Genomic DNA, 18,087 nt, shown 5'->3' on the forward strand with positions numbered 1-18,087 from the left:
ACCGAAAGTGAACCGATCTGGAGTTGTCCCGACCCATATCCGACCCGGACTCGATAGACCATGACCCGAATTTGACCCGACCCGAATTTAACCCGATTCGAGTTATAAGGATAATTTTGATCCGATCATATCCGACCCGAACAGATCCGACCTGAATAGACCCGACCCAAACTCCATCCGGTTATCCGAATTGACACCTGTGTAGGGGAGTAGGGATTCATATTTCTTAATTAAATTTTTCTAAAAAGATAGGATATAAATTTTTTTTTGGACCTCAACCATACAATAAATCTATAGATCGATTACTAAGCTCCGGATGTGGCACACTCTGCGTACTTTGGACGCAAAGAATAACTAAGTAGCTTCACATATAATGGAGAATTCATCAATTCAATCAATCCATCACTATCGAACGAGCGGGAATATGTATACATACACATGCGTATATAGATTAAATTTTACACTATATTTTCTATATGCTCACATGCATGTATAAATATTGATATTGTTAATAATCAAAACGAATAAATAAATAAATGGCAGGCATAAAGAATTATATCTCATATATGGACCACTAGAATATATTCAAAGTGATCTAAATGTGTGCTAACATGTTATTTGTATATATATAGATATCCTCTTCATTTATAACAAATCATACACTTAGTTACTCCTACAACTTAGTAATTTTCAAGCTTCTTCGATCACCTCGCTCTTAACAAAATGGCTCAAGCAATCGCCCAGGTTTGGAGTTAGCTTGCTTTGATTCGATATTTATAATCCATTTAATTTCTTCGAGCAGAGCTCCAATGATTATTTGATTATCATTTTGTATGTTGACATCAACTTTTTTTTTTTTAATAGAAGCGTATGATTGAACAATACGGACCTTATGGTTCACAATGCCCCAAAAACTACAGCTTTCAACTTCAAGAAGGTGAGAGCATCAAGGAAGTGATTGTAAGGCATGGGTTCATTGTCGATGCCATTGGGTTCGTCGTAGCTAATCCATGTGGTGGTACCTACACCAAGATGTTTGGTGGAACTTGTGGAAATGAGTCCAAGGTTAGTAATACAAATACAATACATATACATGAACAAATTAATAATTTTTTGTGTTTATTTTTTAGTTCTAACTTCTAACATTTTTTTTTCCTTTTAATTCCACTTTCTATACATGTATAAATATAGATTGTGCTCAAGAGTGGTGAAAATATAACTCGAATTAGCGGCACCTATGGTAATTACATATACCAAGGTGGTCAATGCTTGATTGGCACAATAAAGATCCACACCAACTTATGTCCAAATGGATACGGACCATTCGGACAAGGAAAGGGTATTGAATGCACCGCAAAGGATTTTTCTTCTCCCAGTACACTCAATGGCCCTATTGTCGGAGTTTTTGGAAGGCACAACAACTATCTCGAATCTGTTGGAATTTTCGTCGAGAAGAAGAAGGTGAGACATGATTATACATTTGTAACTCTTAAGAACACCAAAATTATTTAAATTTAATTAAAAACACCAAAATTATTTAAATTTAATGAGGAAGTTCCAGTTAATCAATTTGATAAACAAAATTTTGTTTATCAAATGGCAAAATGGTAAATAAAACAACATAAATGCACAGTTATCATGGCATTTTCGTAAATATATCAACAACAGTGGACCCATATTTAATAAAAAGTTGTTGATTTATTTACAATTGTGTCATTTGATAAACAAATTTTGTTTATCAAATTGATAAACTTGAATTTTCCCAAATTTAATTATACATTGGGATTTCAACTTTTTTTTTTTTTTTATTAGACCATGGGATTTCAACTGTTAAACTTGCCGAAGGGTAATTTTAATTTCTAGTTGCCTTGGACTTGTTTGATGTAGGTGAATATTTGACATGCATAGCTTGGCCTAATTGAATTAACAATATGAATCAATAATTTAGCTACGATATCAAAATTGTCAGACAAGTTAACAAATTTATAGCAACTGAACAATTCCTAACATTCTAACAAAATTTCAATTCCTATAGTTCAATAAGGAATAAGTGTGTACGTGAGGTTTTAATTTTAATAAAACAAGTCAAGTAATCCAACTTACATATAAAATACTATCATTCAAAAAATTGAGTATTGGGATATAAACCATTAAACTTCAAGATGAAAATGTCTAACATTACTAACATTTTATTTTTGAAAAAGAAAAATCTTTTTTTTTTCTCTAAGTGAGGGGGCAACTGTCCCATCTTTTACCCCTCTCTCTTTGCCAATGTTGGTAAAAAATTTAGTACCCTTATAAAAGCAAAATTGCCTCTATCTAGTCTTAAGACTCTCATGCTACATCAAATTTTAATTACACAATTTAGTCTTCCTATATTATGATTTCTTATGATTCAACTAAATTTAATTTTTTATTCCTCAAACTCACACTACTACAAAATTTAGAAAAGAAATCCCTAAAAAGAGACCGTTATTTAACTAACGGGTTATTTTGATGTAAGGTATCTAGTATTAATGATACGGGATTAGCTCATAACTGACCCCCGAATCTGGATTAGCCGAAAAGGTGAATCAGGTAAAACCCAAAAAAAAAATATTAATGATACTGGTATCTTATTTTTACTAGCACAATATAAAAGAACCAATGTAAAACTTAACGAGTCTTTCATATATACATATATATATATGCATGTTTTGCCTTTTATTTATATTCTTTGCAGTGAATATATTTGTTGTATGAATATGTAATACGTCGTAGAAAAAATTGGTAAAAAATAATCTCAACTTTCACGCATGCATTTGTATTAAATAATCCCAACTTTGGTGTATTATTATTATTAAATAATCTCAACTTTAGATTATTATTATTATTAATAATCCCAACTTTGGGGTGTATTTGCTTTCTTTGGTCCCAAGTGGCCGGTAACCTGTTAATGAGGTAATTTTTTTTAAATTTAAGCGAAACGTATCACCACATGTTTGGTTGAAATGTAGAAATAAAAAAGTAAAATAAAGTAAAACTTAGAAGAAAAAAAATAGTCACCCCCCACCATCACCTGTAACCACAATCACCACCATTATTAGTAACCACCATCACCTGTTGCCACCATCACCACAAGGGATGTACACAGTTTGGTCAGGATCGTAAACAGATCAGACCAGACCAAACCGCATTGTAGCGGTTTTGTTTGGTTTACGATTTGTAACAATACGGTTTGGTTTCGATTTTTTTGTAAATACGGTTTTGCGGTTTGGTTTGGTTTTTCAAAAAATATAAACAAAATCAAACCGTAAACCAGTATTAAATCGTATTTTAATATTTATATACTTTTTAAATAAATTAAAATAATTATTATATGTTACAAAAATAATAATAAAAAAGAAAAAACATGAAAAATCAAAAGAAAGCGAGTACACCCCAAAGTTTGGATGATTTAATTATAGTCCAAAATTGGGATTATTTTAAGCAAATACGTGAAAGTTGAAATTATTTTTACCAATTTTTTCTATATAATAATATGGAAATTGTAACTGTTGTTTGTAAAAAATTGTACTTCTTCGACCATTCATATCTATAATTATTCATAAGCAAAAATTATGAAAACTTGATATTTTAAAAATATATCTTGTGACGAATCTAACAAGATCCAACAAGACTTTATTTTTAATTACATATAAATTATAAAACACGGTCAAAGGAGAGTGTTTGAATAGTGTTAAGTCAAATGTATCAGATTAAAAAACGGAGGTAGTATTTATTAAAGAATGGTGTTATAAGTTACATATTTTTCAGTTCTTGGTCATTTTGTTACACTAAATGTATCATTGCTACATCCACAATGACCTACATCAGAACACATACATTCTTTATAAACTTGTGAATGGAAATAAATACAAGTCTGCAAAAGCTAATAAGAATATGGCTCAATGTGTAATTTTAATTTGTCTGTCATAATTCATATATATATTATTTGTTCGGTTTACTTCAAATATAGGTGCAAAGGTATGGACCATATGGTAACGACAAAGCCAAAGAAAACTATTCCTTCCAAATCAAGGACGATGAAACAATAACAGAAGTAATAGTAAGGTCGGGCTTCATGGTGGATGCTATCGGGTTCACCATTACCGGTGATGATGGTGTTACCAGTACCAACATGTATGGAGGCAAAGGTGGAAATGCAAACAAGGTCATACTTCATTACTCATACTCATACGTATAGCACTTAAATATGCATGCATGCACATTTATAGATTTGAAAATTTTAAGGTAGTCGTCCTTAAAATAAACTATACTATTTTTTTTATTGGCTGATTATGATATATTTTATAATGTCAAATTTAACTATAAATCATATACTTGTATCTAATTTTTAAAATTTCATTCAATAAACCATAAATAGAATCATCCTATATGTAGATAAAGCTTCATTTAAACTTATAATGATGAATTCTCTAGGATTTAATTTGTTATTCTTTGTATCATGCATGAAGATTAAGCTCCAACTTGGTGAAAACATAACTGGAATAAGTGGGAGGTCTAAAGGTTCAAAGATGTCCCAACTGAGGATACATACTGATTTGGTACCCCGTGGACACGGGCCTTATGGAGATGATGAGCTTAAAGGCGGCAGCGACTTCCAATCTCCAATGCCGTTATGTGACAACCAAGAAGTCATTGGATTCTTCGGATCTGCTCAAGATAGCGTTGCTTCCATTGGACTCTTTGTTAAAAATGTAACATCTACGTTTCACTCGTTGTTTGATTCTTAATACCATGTCAAATGATCAAATTGGTTATCATGATTGCTAATAACAAATTAAACTTCATTTGATTTTAGGAATGAAGTTGGAGACTTGGAGCTTATGACGGTTGTGGATGCTGCTATACCTAGGACATCGTCATCAAGCAATGTTTTCTTTATCTTTCAAGTTTATGTTGCGTTGAATAAGCCACATGTATTGTACTCGGTCTAAGTGGCACATGCGTCAAGTGTTCATGTATATGTACCCTTGACTTCATGTGTTATTATTGTCATCTATAATATATCTGTGTTTGAGATCAATATAATATATTTACTTTTTACTGGACAATAATTAACATGTGTTTTTAAAAACCTATTATAACTAAAGAGATTATATATATAAGATGGTCTTGTACAAATCAATCATCAATAACTATATCCATATATATACTAAATGACACACCAGTAATGGCACGTGTCATCCTAGTTTGTTGTGAATTTTTCTATTCCCTCTAGGCTTTCTCCTTGGGAGGGTTTTTTGGTTCCCTCTAGAGTTTCCACTTGAGAGGGTTTTTCTGGCCTCCATTATTAGATTTTTTTCTGCTTTTTTGAATGCTTTCCTTCACTCTTTTCCTTTTCTCTCTTTCTCTTTCATATTTTTTCTTCTGATCTCAATTGTAAATTTTTTTTAGGGCTTTCACCGATGTTTTTACTGGTGGTAAACCCCAAAAAACTTTTAATTGCTTTCAATAAATGGATTCCATCTTTATGATGGTGTCTATTCAATTAGGGTAATTTTCTTTGTTAATTTGTTCATGTTGGATGATTAATTCAAATCAATTATGGCTAGTTATTAGGATTAGTTGTTACGTGTAATTAGTCATCAATAAAGGATAAATTAATTAGGAGTATGTTGTTAGTGGGAGGATAGGTAGGCTATGTTTATGCATTCTGATCATGGGATGGTTCCATACTTGTATGGCTAGCTAGTTTGTTATTTTCATTTGCTATAAACTATGTAATGTATCCGTTTATGCAAGTGTGTGGAATATGACCATCATTTTATTTTGGTTTCTCTAAAACCATTTTCTCTTCTTTATTTATTTTATTTACTTCAACATGGTATCAGAGCTGATGGTTCGATCCTAGGCCTTATTAAAAAAGTCGTGAGTGAAACAAAGAAGAGTCGTGAGGAAAAAAAGGGTTGTGAGTTTTATAAAAATAGTAGTCGCTCTTTTTTTTGTGAATCAGTATTCATGTCAGATGGCGGTATAAACTCATCGTCGCAGGCCTTAATTCCAATGTTTAAGGGTGAAAATTATCACCTATGGAGTCTCAAGATGAAGACCTTGTTTAAGTCTCAAGAGTTATGGGACTTGATGGAGAACGGTTATAGTGAGCCGAATCCAGCACCGGCTATTCCTGATCAACAATTGCGAAAAAATCGTAAGAAGGATGCAAAGGCTCTATTGTACATCCAATCGGCAATGGATGATAACGTTTTCCCACGAATTTCCGCTACGTCAACATCTAAACAAGCGTGGGAAATTTTGAAGAAAGAATATTTTGGTGATAAGAAGGTAATTGCCGTTAAACTACAAACTTTACATAGTAGTTTTGAGAATATGAGAATGTAAGACAAATAAACAATCCAAAGTTTTTTGTCTAGAGTATCTGATATTGTGAGTCAAATGAAAATCTATGGTGATACTATTACTAACGAGACTATTGTTAGTAAGGTATTAAGATGTCTTCACAAGATGAAAGACTATAAACATGTTGTTACCGCAATTTTATAGAAAGCATTTATCAACCTATACATTTGATGAGTTGATGAGTTATTTGCTGGCTCATGAAGAGAGGATGGATAAGTCTACGGATGAAGATGTAGAGGAAAAAGCCTTTCAAGTTAAAGGGCAAATGTCGGATGGTCGTTATAATGGTGGAGGTCGTGGTTGAGGTAGTCGTGGTCGTGGTCAAGGTTGTGAAGAAAGTGGTGGTCGTGGTAGTGGTCGGGGTTGTTCATCAATGAGTAGCGTTCAATGCTACTATTGCAAGAGGTATGGTTACAAAGAAGAATGGTCTTGGGATAAACAAAGAGACGATGAGCAAAGTGGTGAACAAAACAATTTTGCTCAAAAGGTCGAGGAAGAGAGCAGACTCTTCTAAATTCAAGTGCATGGTTACATGTTCGTGTCGAGATTAAAAAGTCGAGCTCAAGTCGTTGGTCCACTGTCGCAAGGGTTGTTGAAATTAGCATCAATGTTATCATATGTGATTTTGAATCAAGGGGGAGTGTTGGATGACTGATTCAAATCAATTATGGCTGGTTATTAAGATTAGTTGTTACTTGTATTTAGTCATCAATAAAGGATAAATTAATTAGGAGTATGTTGCTAGTGGGAGGTTAGGTAGGCTATGTTTATGCATTCTGATCATGGGATAGTTCCATATTTGTAGGCCTAGTTTGTTATTTTCATTTTATATAAATCATGTAATGTATCTGTTTATGCAAGTGTGTGGAATATGACCATCATTTTATTTTGGTTTCTCTAGAACCATTTTCTCTTCTTGATTTGTTTTATTAGCTTCAACAGTTCATGTGCTAAAGTTTGAAGTTTTAGGGTTTTATCGTGTTCGAAAGTATCTAGAAGGCCATATGAGTTTTTCCGCCCAAACAACTACTCATCCGTGGATGTCAAGCTGAATTAGTGCTAACTCACAGATTGTATTGCTTCGGATGAAGTTTTTTATTAAGGCGACCGTTGATCGAATTTGTGATGTAACTGGTTTTAAGGAGATTTATACTTGTGTTGGAATTTTAGATTTCCTAGTAATTGTTTGTGTCGTTTGGCTATTTTTCATTAATGAAATACTTTTTCTTTTCGTCAAAAAAAAAATGACACGTGTCATCTTAATCTAATTTTTAAATAGAAGAATAAATAGATTTAATATATCCTTCATATTGATTCCATAACCTTAAGTTCAGGGGAAAAAAAAATCAAATTCTTAACATAATTTGTGACATACATAATATTATGTAATACTCTTCAATTATTACAATAAACAATTTTTTATCAAGATTATTGTATTTATGTATGAAAAGCTTACCAAAAAAGATATAAAGAATATTTTAATTCATGTGATTATTGAAAAAAAATATTGCATAAGATAGAATAAATAATAGTGTGTAAAAAAGAAATCTATTTTCAAGTGGAATACATATTGTTAAGATATTCAATCATCCGATTAATAAGAAGAAAATTATACAAAACTATATAGTACTTCGTATATAAATTTACATACATGTTTTAATTTTAAAATATTTATTTTTGCTGATAATAGACTCTTTCATACCAAATTCAATACACAAAGTAGTAGCCTAGACATATTTTTTGATATAATTAAATAATATTTATCAAAAATTACCATGTATGGCACGAGACCTATCTAATTAATTAAAATATAAAATCCAGGCCTTTATAAATGGAAGAATACACATTTCGTTCAAAAACTATAAAAAGTAAAACTTCACTACTTTAGGAAAATTTAACTAGGAAACCTGTTGGGCCTCCAATGCATGTTTATACACATACTAGTACAATATTTTTGTTTTAGGCCAAGCCCGCATAGTTTAAATTTTTTTTAAAAAAAAACAATAAGGAATATAAAAATATAATAAATAAATAAATAAAACATTAACACTTCGTTTAGATAGAAGAAAATACAAGGAAAAAAATAGGAGGGAGACAAACTCTCTTGTTTGGGTAAATTGTAGCCTGGTAGTCTCGAACTCCTGACCTGCAAAAGTCATATATCAATTTAAATCACATCACATATAAGTATATAACGCTCCACCAAAGCAACACACATTATATAGAATTTTTATCCAAAGGAAAAATTTATGTACATATCACTTCTATAGCATTTTTTAACATTTTCCAGATTTTTTTTAATTTTTTTTAATTTTTTTTTTTTTTTATTTAAGGAGTAACACGTGCTACCCCTCTCCAACGTAGGTCCGCAAATGACGTTTATTCGAAATGACTTTTAATAAAGGAGTAGTATAGATTACATTGTTGTTTATTTTGTAATATGGGCCAAGATAGATGGAGAAGGGGTAAATATAGAAATACGTTATAAGACTTTTTATTTGAAAAGCTACCATATACAAGTCAGTTTTTGTGAAAAACTACCTTATTAAAAAAATATTGGAAGAAACTACCTTTTAAATAATAGATGCTGTAAGAAATTAAATTACCTTATAAAACAATTTATTTTGTAAAAAGCTACCTATTGCCGAATTATTGCATTGAATAAGACTTTTAATGACCCATTTTCAACCATTTTTTCTCCTTTTTCCACCCATTTTCTCCATAGCCCCCTTACAACCCCTGATTCCCCTTCTATTTATTGTTAAATTAAGCACATGGTAGCAACTTACAACATTTAGTTATTATAAGATAGTTTCTTACAACAAATTTTTATAAGGTAGTTTTTCACAAAATTTGATGTATATAAGGTAGTTTTTCACAAAAGGTCCTTTTATACGTAGTATTATATTACTTAGGCGTGGTTAGGCCATTTTAAGAAATTAAACATTGATCTTGCTTCATCTTATTAAATAATAATACTTGTAAATATTATTATTATTATTATTATTATTATTATTATTATTATTATTATTACTACTACTACTCTTACTACTATTATTACTATTATTATTATTATTACTATTAGTATTACTATTACTATTACTATTATCATCATCATCATCATCATTATTATCATTATCATTATTATTATTATCATTATCATTATCATTTTTTTCTTTATTTGTTCATTTATTTATTTATGTATTGTCTATTGCTAGGATATTCATGTACTCAGTTTTTGTACTCAGCATATGTATTGCCTATTGCCATGAGTCAAAGGTAAGTTGACTTGTGTGATTATTCCTGTTGGTGCATATGTACTCAGCTTTTGCCATGAGTCAAATGTAAGTTGACTTGTGTTTGGCTTTTCTTTGTATTGTCCCTACTATGAGCCATTTTTTTATGGCGAGTAGTGAGGTTGAAATAAAGAAAAGTACAGGTAGAATGACCATATCAAGCCTGATGAGATTGAGCGAATAGAGTTATATGTTTATTTGTTATTATTTAATGTATTGAATTATTTATGTAATTGTTATTAATTATTGTTTATATTTTAGTTTGATTTTAAAAAGGGCCTTTGATGATTCCAATTTATTGGTTTAATTATGTAAGTTGTTTTAAAAGTTGAGTTTGGTTTTATTAAACTTTATTTTATTTGAGTTTTTAAAAGTTAGTTTTCCGCTGTGTAACTTTGAAAATATCCTTAGCTGTTATCACAGTGGCGGTAATATTTTGGAAATTTCCTAAAAATGAGTTTTATTTGGATTTAGAAGGTGTTTCAAAGAAAGAAAATTTTCGGGGTATTAATTAAAGTCATCAATAATTTATATTGTCGTTACATGGATGATGGTGCTCATTATATTTCACATCATATATGCTCATCAACTAGGGTAGGTCTTGATGTTGATTTAATCTTGCATTGCATCCAAAGATGCTGGCTTTTGACCTGTAAATGTTGATAACAACATTGGCGTTTTTTGAAGGTGCCACATAATTTGTTCCTAATGCATCAAAGTTTTAGTGGACCATTAAAATTTAAAAGAAATCTTTTTTTTTTTTTTTGATAAATCAGGGCTAATTTGATTTAATTAAGCTTGTTCAGGCTCAAGTTTAAACCCGAAATACAAACGAAGCATGTTCGTGAACAAAGCTTGAACAAGCCAAATCCTTAACTAGTCAAGCCCAAACAAGATTTTTAACTGCTAGTAATCTCAAGATAGCTTGAACAATGATATTTCTTACCATGCTTAGTTCGAACGGACTAAAACTCAACTTGACTCGGATCATTTACAACTCTTTTACAAAGACAATCAAATCAAATCAAACCTACACCTTGCCTGCTGGGGGCCTATTTGAGCCATTGAGTTGTAGTAGTAGTAGAAGCAAGTGAGTTCTGGTGTGCTTTGGTTGAGGAGAATATGTATCTATCTATATAAACATTTAATTTTGCAGATCACTTTGAACATATTCCAATGGTCCAACATGCTTGCCACTTGTTTAATTATTTATTTGATTCGTATGTATGAATTAAACCTTCAGGAATGTATGTGCTCATGCTTCAAATTTGTTAACAATTGACTTGCAAGATCATTAGTAAGAAAATTAATACCTTTGGAATAATTATTAAAAAAATGAAAAATAAAATTACGCTAGTAAATTTTGCCTCTATACGTGCTACCTTTGCTTGATCACCCTCATCAACCTCATTTTGTAATCAACCGCGATAGTATCTTATTTTTATTTTTTGAGACTTATAATTGAAGGCTAAGATAAAAATTCAGCTTTATAGCACGAATTTAGTTCTATGTGGACATCAGTATGAGAAATAGTCTAAATTGATGCCAATAACACAATTTTAAGAATCTATTATTTATTTTTGCACACCAACATAACAAATCGTTCAAGTTTAGATAACTATAGATAGACTTATCCGAATCGTCGACAGTACAGGATGGATTTGGTTGTGATCGGGCGCGCGCACTGTTTAGGGAGGGCAGAATATATTCTTGGTCTTTTTATTACACTATATACATCATTGCTACATCCACAATAATCTACAACATAACAAATACAATTACATACTATACTCTTAATAAACTTGTGAATTGAAATACTTACAAGTCTACATAAGCTAATAAGAATATGGCTCAAGTCCAGGTATGTGTAATTTTTATTTGCATTTCATAGTTCATATGTATGTGTTACATATTAACATTAATTAACATTATATAAACTATTTATTTCATATATATCATTATCGTTTCAGAGGTTCGGACCATATGGTAACGACAAAGCCAAGGAAAACTATTCCTTCCAAATCAAGGACGATGAAACAATAACAGAAGTAATAGTAAGGTCGGGCTTCATGGTGGATGCTATCGGGTTCACCATTACCGGTGATGATGGTGTTAGCAGTACCAGCATGTATGGAGGCAATGGTGGAAATGAAAACAAGGTCATACCTCATACTTCATTACTCATACGTATAGTACTTAAATATGCGTTCATGCACATATATAGATATGAAAATTTTATGGTAGTCGTCCTTAAAATAAACTACACTATTTTTTTTATTGGCTGATTATGATATATTTTATAATGTCAAAATTAACAATAAATCATATACTTGTATCTATAATGTTAAAATTCATCATTCAATAAACCATATATAGAATCATCGTATACATAGATAAAGCTTCATTTAAATTTATAATGATGAATTCTCTAAAATTTAATTTGTTATTCTTTGTATCATGCATGAAGATCAAGCTCCAACTTGGTGAAAATATAATTGGAATAAGTGGGAGGTCTAAAGGTTCAAAGATGTCCCAACTGAGGATACATACTGATTTGGTACCCCGTGGACACGGGCCTTATGGATATGATGAGCTTAAAGGCGGCAGCGACTTCCAATCTCCAATGCCATTGTGTGACAATCAACAAGTCATTGGATTCTTTGGATCTGCTCAAGACAGCGTTGCTTCCATTGGACTCTATGCTACAATGGTAACATCTACGTTTCACTCGTTGTTTGATTCTTGATACCATGCATATGTCACATGATCAAGTTAACTTAATGGTTAACTTAAAGCCTCATGATTGCTAATAACAAATTAAACTTCATTTATTCACAATTTTTTACATGCGGCATGTTGTACCGTGCGTCACGGGTTACTTGAGTTTCTGGGTCATGGGTTACTTGAGTTTTCGGGGTTACTTGGGTTTCTAGATCAAGGATTATTTGAGTTTTCTGGGATTTCTCGAGTTTCTTGGTCAGGCCGGGATTACTCGAGTTTTTCGGTCAGGAGTTACGCGTAGTTGCTAAGCTATTAATCAATTTATATTTATGTGATATTTTGAGGGTTAAATATCAATGCAACTATAGTTTTTATAATAAAGTATATTAACCAATTTTGATTTTTAGCCATTAGCTTAAAATTTTTAGTTGATTAGTAAGTTTTATAACATGGTATCAAGAGCCTGCATGACATAAAGGTCACGGATTTAAATCTCATGTACATCTCTTTTCAAGTGAAAAATATAGCACTAGGTAAGAGATCTTATGCTCCATAGACTCTCATGTAGTCATGTGAGAGGGTTCGATAGAGTATAAATCTATCCTAATTTTTACTTTAAGCTTAAAATTTTAATTGAGTTGGTGTTATAACATTTTATTCATTGATTATATGCTCATAAGGTACCGTTATAATACTTTGATATTTACACATTACAAACTAAACAATTTTCTAGTTTTTTGCTATCTTAGACCCTTCCCTCAAAAATAAAAGGCTATTTTGCAGTTTAGTTACAGCAATTTGACTTTTGTTGAAACCCAAAAAAAATTGTAATATTTTTTTATTCAATAAAATTAAAATGGGTATTGATTTTGATTGCAGCAAAGCGAGACTGTTGTGAAAGTCGGGCCTTTTGGCTATCAAACAGGACAACAATGGTCTATAATGCTTGAACCTTGTGAAAATTTGAAAGAGATAATTGTGAAGACTGGTGCAATTGTTGATTCATTCACATTTGTCACAACAAAGAGTCGTCGTAAGTTCGGTGGTGATGGTGGAAACACTGAAGACAAGGTTACAACCTCTTCCAATCCTTTAACCAGTGTTTTAAAAGTTTGAAAATTCTACTATAGTCCTTTTTAAAAAGATTACCACTATAATCAATTTTGATCGATTGATTAATGATTTATTTGGTCAAACTTGTTTAAAAAAAAAACCTTTTTAAGTTCATTTTTGAATTTCAAATGTCATTTATTACAACTTTTGTACTTTTTCATGATTAATTATGAGTTTTTTTAAGAAAAAAAAAATTAATTGAGTTTGACCAGAAAAACTTAATCAATCAATCCCAATTTTATTCAATGTAGTCATTTTAAATATGATTATTACATAAACATAAAAAATTATCTTGTATTCGAAAAAAAAAAATTAAACCTTATGTCTTGTCAAATCTAGTCCATGATTTAGGTGTTACATACATGCTATTTATACAGATTACACTCCAATCTGGCGAGTTTATAACAAATGTAAGTGGGTGGATCGGAGAATGGCAAACAAACCGTTGCTTAACGAAGCTTAAGTTACATACTAACTTTCGTGTGGATGGTTACGGACCATTTGGAGGTGGACCGTATACGAACTATTTGTCCGAATTTCGCTCACAAGTACCATCAGGTGGTCGTGTTGTTGGATTTTTCGGAACTTTACACAAAAACTATGTTGAGTCTATTGGACTCTACGTCAAACAGGTACTATATATCACAATAATATGCAACTACATTTATATATTAATAATAACAATCTATATTACTACACATTTATATGCAACTAATACCTTTTTCATTGGTTTATGTCATCTTCAGTAATCAATCAGGACTGCTAATACGCTCAAGGGCCTCAACCTCTTTATGAGCTGAGGGTGTTGTTCAACTCTCTCGTTGCTATAATATAATGCAATTATATTACTATGTATTTCGTATGTATAAATAAGGTCTTCCACGATGATCTATAATATATGTGCCGTGGAATTTCTTTGTTTTCAATAAGCCACATATCATGTATCACTACCAAGTGGCCTGTGTTTGTTGTTGTATCTTGAATCTTCAGTTATTATATACGCTATGGTGTACTATCTTTTTATAAACACAATGCGTGCCCGTTTTTTAGGATGTCCAAATTTTGTCTTGTATTTTAAAAATTACAAATCGAAAGCTAACAAACACTCGTTAAAGAGGGAATATATATAGAAATAAATTAAACATTTAAATACAAGTATACAACAATCAACGTGTTGCAAGATCCAGAATATAATTAAGGGTTTTTCTACGTAATAACCCTCTACTATTTACTTAAAATAACCCTCTAGTAACCATTGGTGACCTTGTTGTTATGTATCGGTATCGCTTTTATTTTTTATTTTCATTTTCTCAATAAGATAATTCTTTATATTATTGTGATATAATATGGCATTACACTAGCAAGTTTGGGCGGGGCGGGTATGAGGCGAATTTGAGATGGATATGAATATCTAATGAGTGGTGGGCGGGGATGGATAAAAAAAAATTTGGGGGTGTGGAAAGACCATCCTCCGCATGGGGTTTAGTTGAAAATTTATCAAAGAAAGTCTCCCAATTTCTAGCAATATAACTTCAACTTTTGTTAAAGATCCCCAAATAAAGATTTTTTTGAGCGAATTTTTTTTTACATCCATTATAAAGTTACCCCTAAAATGAATAAAAGTTACCCTCAATATGCATAAAAGTATGAAAATTTTAAGGTACAGGCGGTGGTACCATGCTGGTACAAACAAAAAATGCGAAAAGAACATGTAGCTATTTTTTAAAGAACATACAATTATTTTGTATAGAACATATACTCCCTCCGTGTTTTTTTAAGTGATACATTTTCCATTTCTGGCCGTGTTTTTTTAAATGATACATTTTCTTTTTTAGCAAAACAATACATTAAAATATTATATCTCTCTCCTCTCATGGTCCCCACCCAAACCCACTACTACTTTTTTATTATATCTTTTCTCTCACATATGTTAGTTTTCAATAAATTATTAACCTCACTATTTTCTTTAACAATTTTTTAATACTCCACTACCCCACTTACCTCTTATTTTATTTAAGTCAATTAAATTGCCTAAAACTATGTGTCGGTCAATGTGTATCACTTAAAAAAATACGAAGGGAGTAACTGTTTTGTAAAGAACACCTAATTTAATGTTTTTTTTTATCTAAACAGCATCTGCAATATTTATAAAGAACATGATAATATTATGTAATGAACATTATTAATATATACCCATTACTCCCTCCGTTTTTAAATACTTCCTCCACTTTCTTTTTGCGGCCGTTTTTAAATACTTGCTACATTTCTTTATTTGGAAATCTTTTATAATATTTAATTCATTCATCTCAACTAATGGGACCCAATTTTATGACTTTTAGCTTCTCTCTCCTCCAATTTACCTTCCATTAACCCCACTACCTCTATATTTTATTACTTTCTCCTAAAACTCCGAGTATGGAGAAATGGAGCGGCAAGTATTTAAAAACAAAGGGAGTATAATTTAAAGACAAAGTTCAAAGAACATTTTGCAATAAGCAACGAACATTATATCACATATAAAAGTACATCATACTGACAATCAAAGAACATAAACATATGTTCTTTTCACTTTTTTTTTTAGTGCATATATGTTCCTTTTCCTTTAGGTATATGTTCATTACAATTTAATAGTATGTACATTTCACTATAGTTGTATGTTCTTTATATTTGTATAATAGGTTCTTTCCGCGAGAAACGTCTGTACAGTGCACGATACAGGTGCCTGTAGGAACCACGTACCGATAAAAGTAACCCTTTACAAATAAAAATTATCTATGCTTAATTAGTGATTATATTGAATGACTAAAAATCAATTATTAGTGATTGAATGTAATTAAATTACTTTTATAAAACTTTTCTTGTTGTCTATTTATATAAAAAATTGTATTAGGTTTAAAGCTACCCAAAAATAGGCAAAAATTTTACCCAAAAATTAGCTTAAAATTACCTTTGTACTACTCAATTTACACAATATTAGTGTAAACCGGGTGTATACAAAAATTTTTCATTTTTTTGATTTACTAAATTTATATGATTTTCTAGTGTAACTTTAATCCTTAAGCATTTTCCATTTAAATAAGCGTAGCTTTAAAAAAATCTTTGAATTAGTCTCATAAATGATATCCGGCCTTCATAAATAATCTTTTGATTTCGAGTTGGTGGTCAATAACAATTCATGCCAAATCAAATCATTTAATTTCATTTACTTATTTTTTGAATAAAATATAATTTCATTTACTAATCAAGTTTGAATTCGATAATTTGTGTGAAAAAAAAAAAAAAAAAAATCCATAATCGCATATCATTATATCTCAGTTAAAGTATTAATATATTTCAAAAAAAAAAAAATTATTAATTAATTACACGTCAAAAAAAGTACTCATATTAAATATTAATTATTTAAATATCCTCCCATCAAACACGTCGGTTACCTTTCTCTCCACGCATAATCCTTGCTCTCCAAGCAAATAAAAAAACACACACAAAAAAAAAGGCCTCTTTCAAAGTCAAAATCTATCTCCTCCTATAAATAACCCCACAACTCTCACCCTAAAAACACCCTCATTGTGCTTTCAACGTTCACATCTTTTTATCCCTTCCATTTTTTTTTTTTTTATCCCTTTTTCAATTCTCTCAAAAATCCCAAAAAACAAACCCTAGAAAAAATCTTTGTAAATCAAAATGAGAAGAGAAGGGCGTCCACATGGTATGGTACGCACATATCAAATATTACCATCACCATTGAACCCGAGACCCGCCTCTCGAGTCGTAAACCCGGTTAATACACCCCCTACTGCCGGCCTTTTCGCCAAGGTCACTAACAAGCCTACCAACCACTCTAAATTCACTGGAAAATGTGAAAAATCGCGGTGTGCCGGGTGCCATCTACACCCGTCTTGGAAGTCTAAGGTTAAGTCTAAGGGTGCTTTAAAGCTTAAAAACGCTGATGCTGAGCTGGATTACCGCCAGGTTACTTTTCGTGTTATGGGTTCGAATAAGTTACGTGATAATGGTTATTCTGCTTCGGGTATTCTTGATGAATTGAATATTCATTATCATCATAATCATGATCTTCGTTACGATGATCATGATAATTATTATTATTATGATGATAATGACGACAACGATGATGGTGATGATGATGAGAAGGTAGGGATAAGACAGGTTTTAATCGAAACGACTTCGACTCATAGTGATGTTAATGATGATGTTCATGTTCATGATGTTGTTAAGAATGATGATGATGATGAAGATGTTATGGTGGATAAAGATGATGGTGATGATGATGTTATTATACATGCGGGTGTAACGGATGATGGGGATGATGGGTACATGGGATTTTATGATGTTGCATACGTGCTTAATCATGTGGATGATGATGAAGATGAAGGTTGGTCTATTGTTGGAGATGATAAGATTTGATTATGTTAATTATTTTTTAATTAACTTATTGTAATTATACTCATTCTCCTATATTCATATTCTATAATAATAATGTTCAAGAAGAATAATGTTCAAGAAGAATAATTTATATTTTGTGAATTTTGTAGAATTG

The 18,087-nt window shown here is 31.1% G+C and overlaps 3 protein-coding genes across 3 annotated transcripts; all 3 read left to right on the top strand.

The window, feature by feature from the left end:
* The first annotated feature begins 586 nt into the window (after positions 1 to 586).
* On the top strand, positions 587 to 5,099 carry LOC145605957 (mannose/glucose-specific lectin-like). The gene is made up of 6 exons (XM_081662023.1): positions 587 to 744; positions 865 to 1,065; positions 1,192 to 1,461; positions 3,998 to 4,192; positions 4,497 to 4,739; positions 4,844 to 5,099. The coding sequence occupies exons 1-6, from the start codon at positions 724 to 726 to the stop codon at positions 4,847 to 4,849; spliced, it is 936 nt and encodes a 311-aa protein (XP_081518149.1). The 5' UTR covers positions 587 to 723; the 3' UTR covers positions 4,850 to 5,099.
* A 6,302-nt stretch (positions 5,100 to 11,401) lies between these two features.
* On the top strand, positions 11,402 to 14,584 carry LOC145604587 (mannose/glucose-specific lectin-like). The gene is made up of 6 exons (XM_081660475.1): positions 11,402 to 11,559; positions 11,669 to 11,857; positions 12,166 to 12,408; positions 13,299 to 13,490; positions 13,910 to 14,164; positions 14,279 to 14,584. The coding sequence occupies exons 1-6, from the start codon at positions 11,545 to 11,547 to the stop codon at positions 14,279 to 14,281; spliced, it is 897 nt and encodes a 298-aa protein (XP_081516601.1). The 5' UTR covers positions 11,402 to 11,544; the 3' UTR covers positions 14,282 to 14,584.
* Positions 14,585 to 17,111: 2,527 nt separating this feature from the next.
* On the top strand, positions 17,112 to 18,036 carry LOC145605993 (uncharacterized). The gene has a single exon (XM_081662059.1). The coding sequence runs from the start codon at positions 17,214 to 17,216 to the stop codon at positions 17,952 to 17,954; it is 741 nt and encodes a 246-aa protein (XP_081518185.1). The 5' UTR covers positions 17,112 to 17,213; the 3' UTR covers positions 17,955 to 18,036.
* Positions 18,037 to 18,087: the final 51 nt, after the last annotated feature.

The sequence above is a fragment of the Chenopodium album genome, chromosome 22, assembly GCF_948465745.1.
Source record: "Chenopodium album chromosome 22, dcCheAlbu1.1, whole genome shotgun sequence".
Lineage (NCBI taxonomy): Eukaryota > Viridiplantae > Streptophyta > Magnoliopsida > Caryophyllales > Amaranthaceae > Chenopodium > Chenopodium album.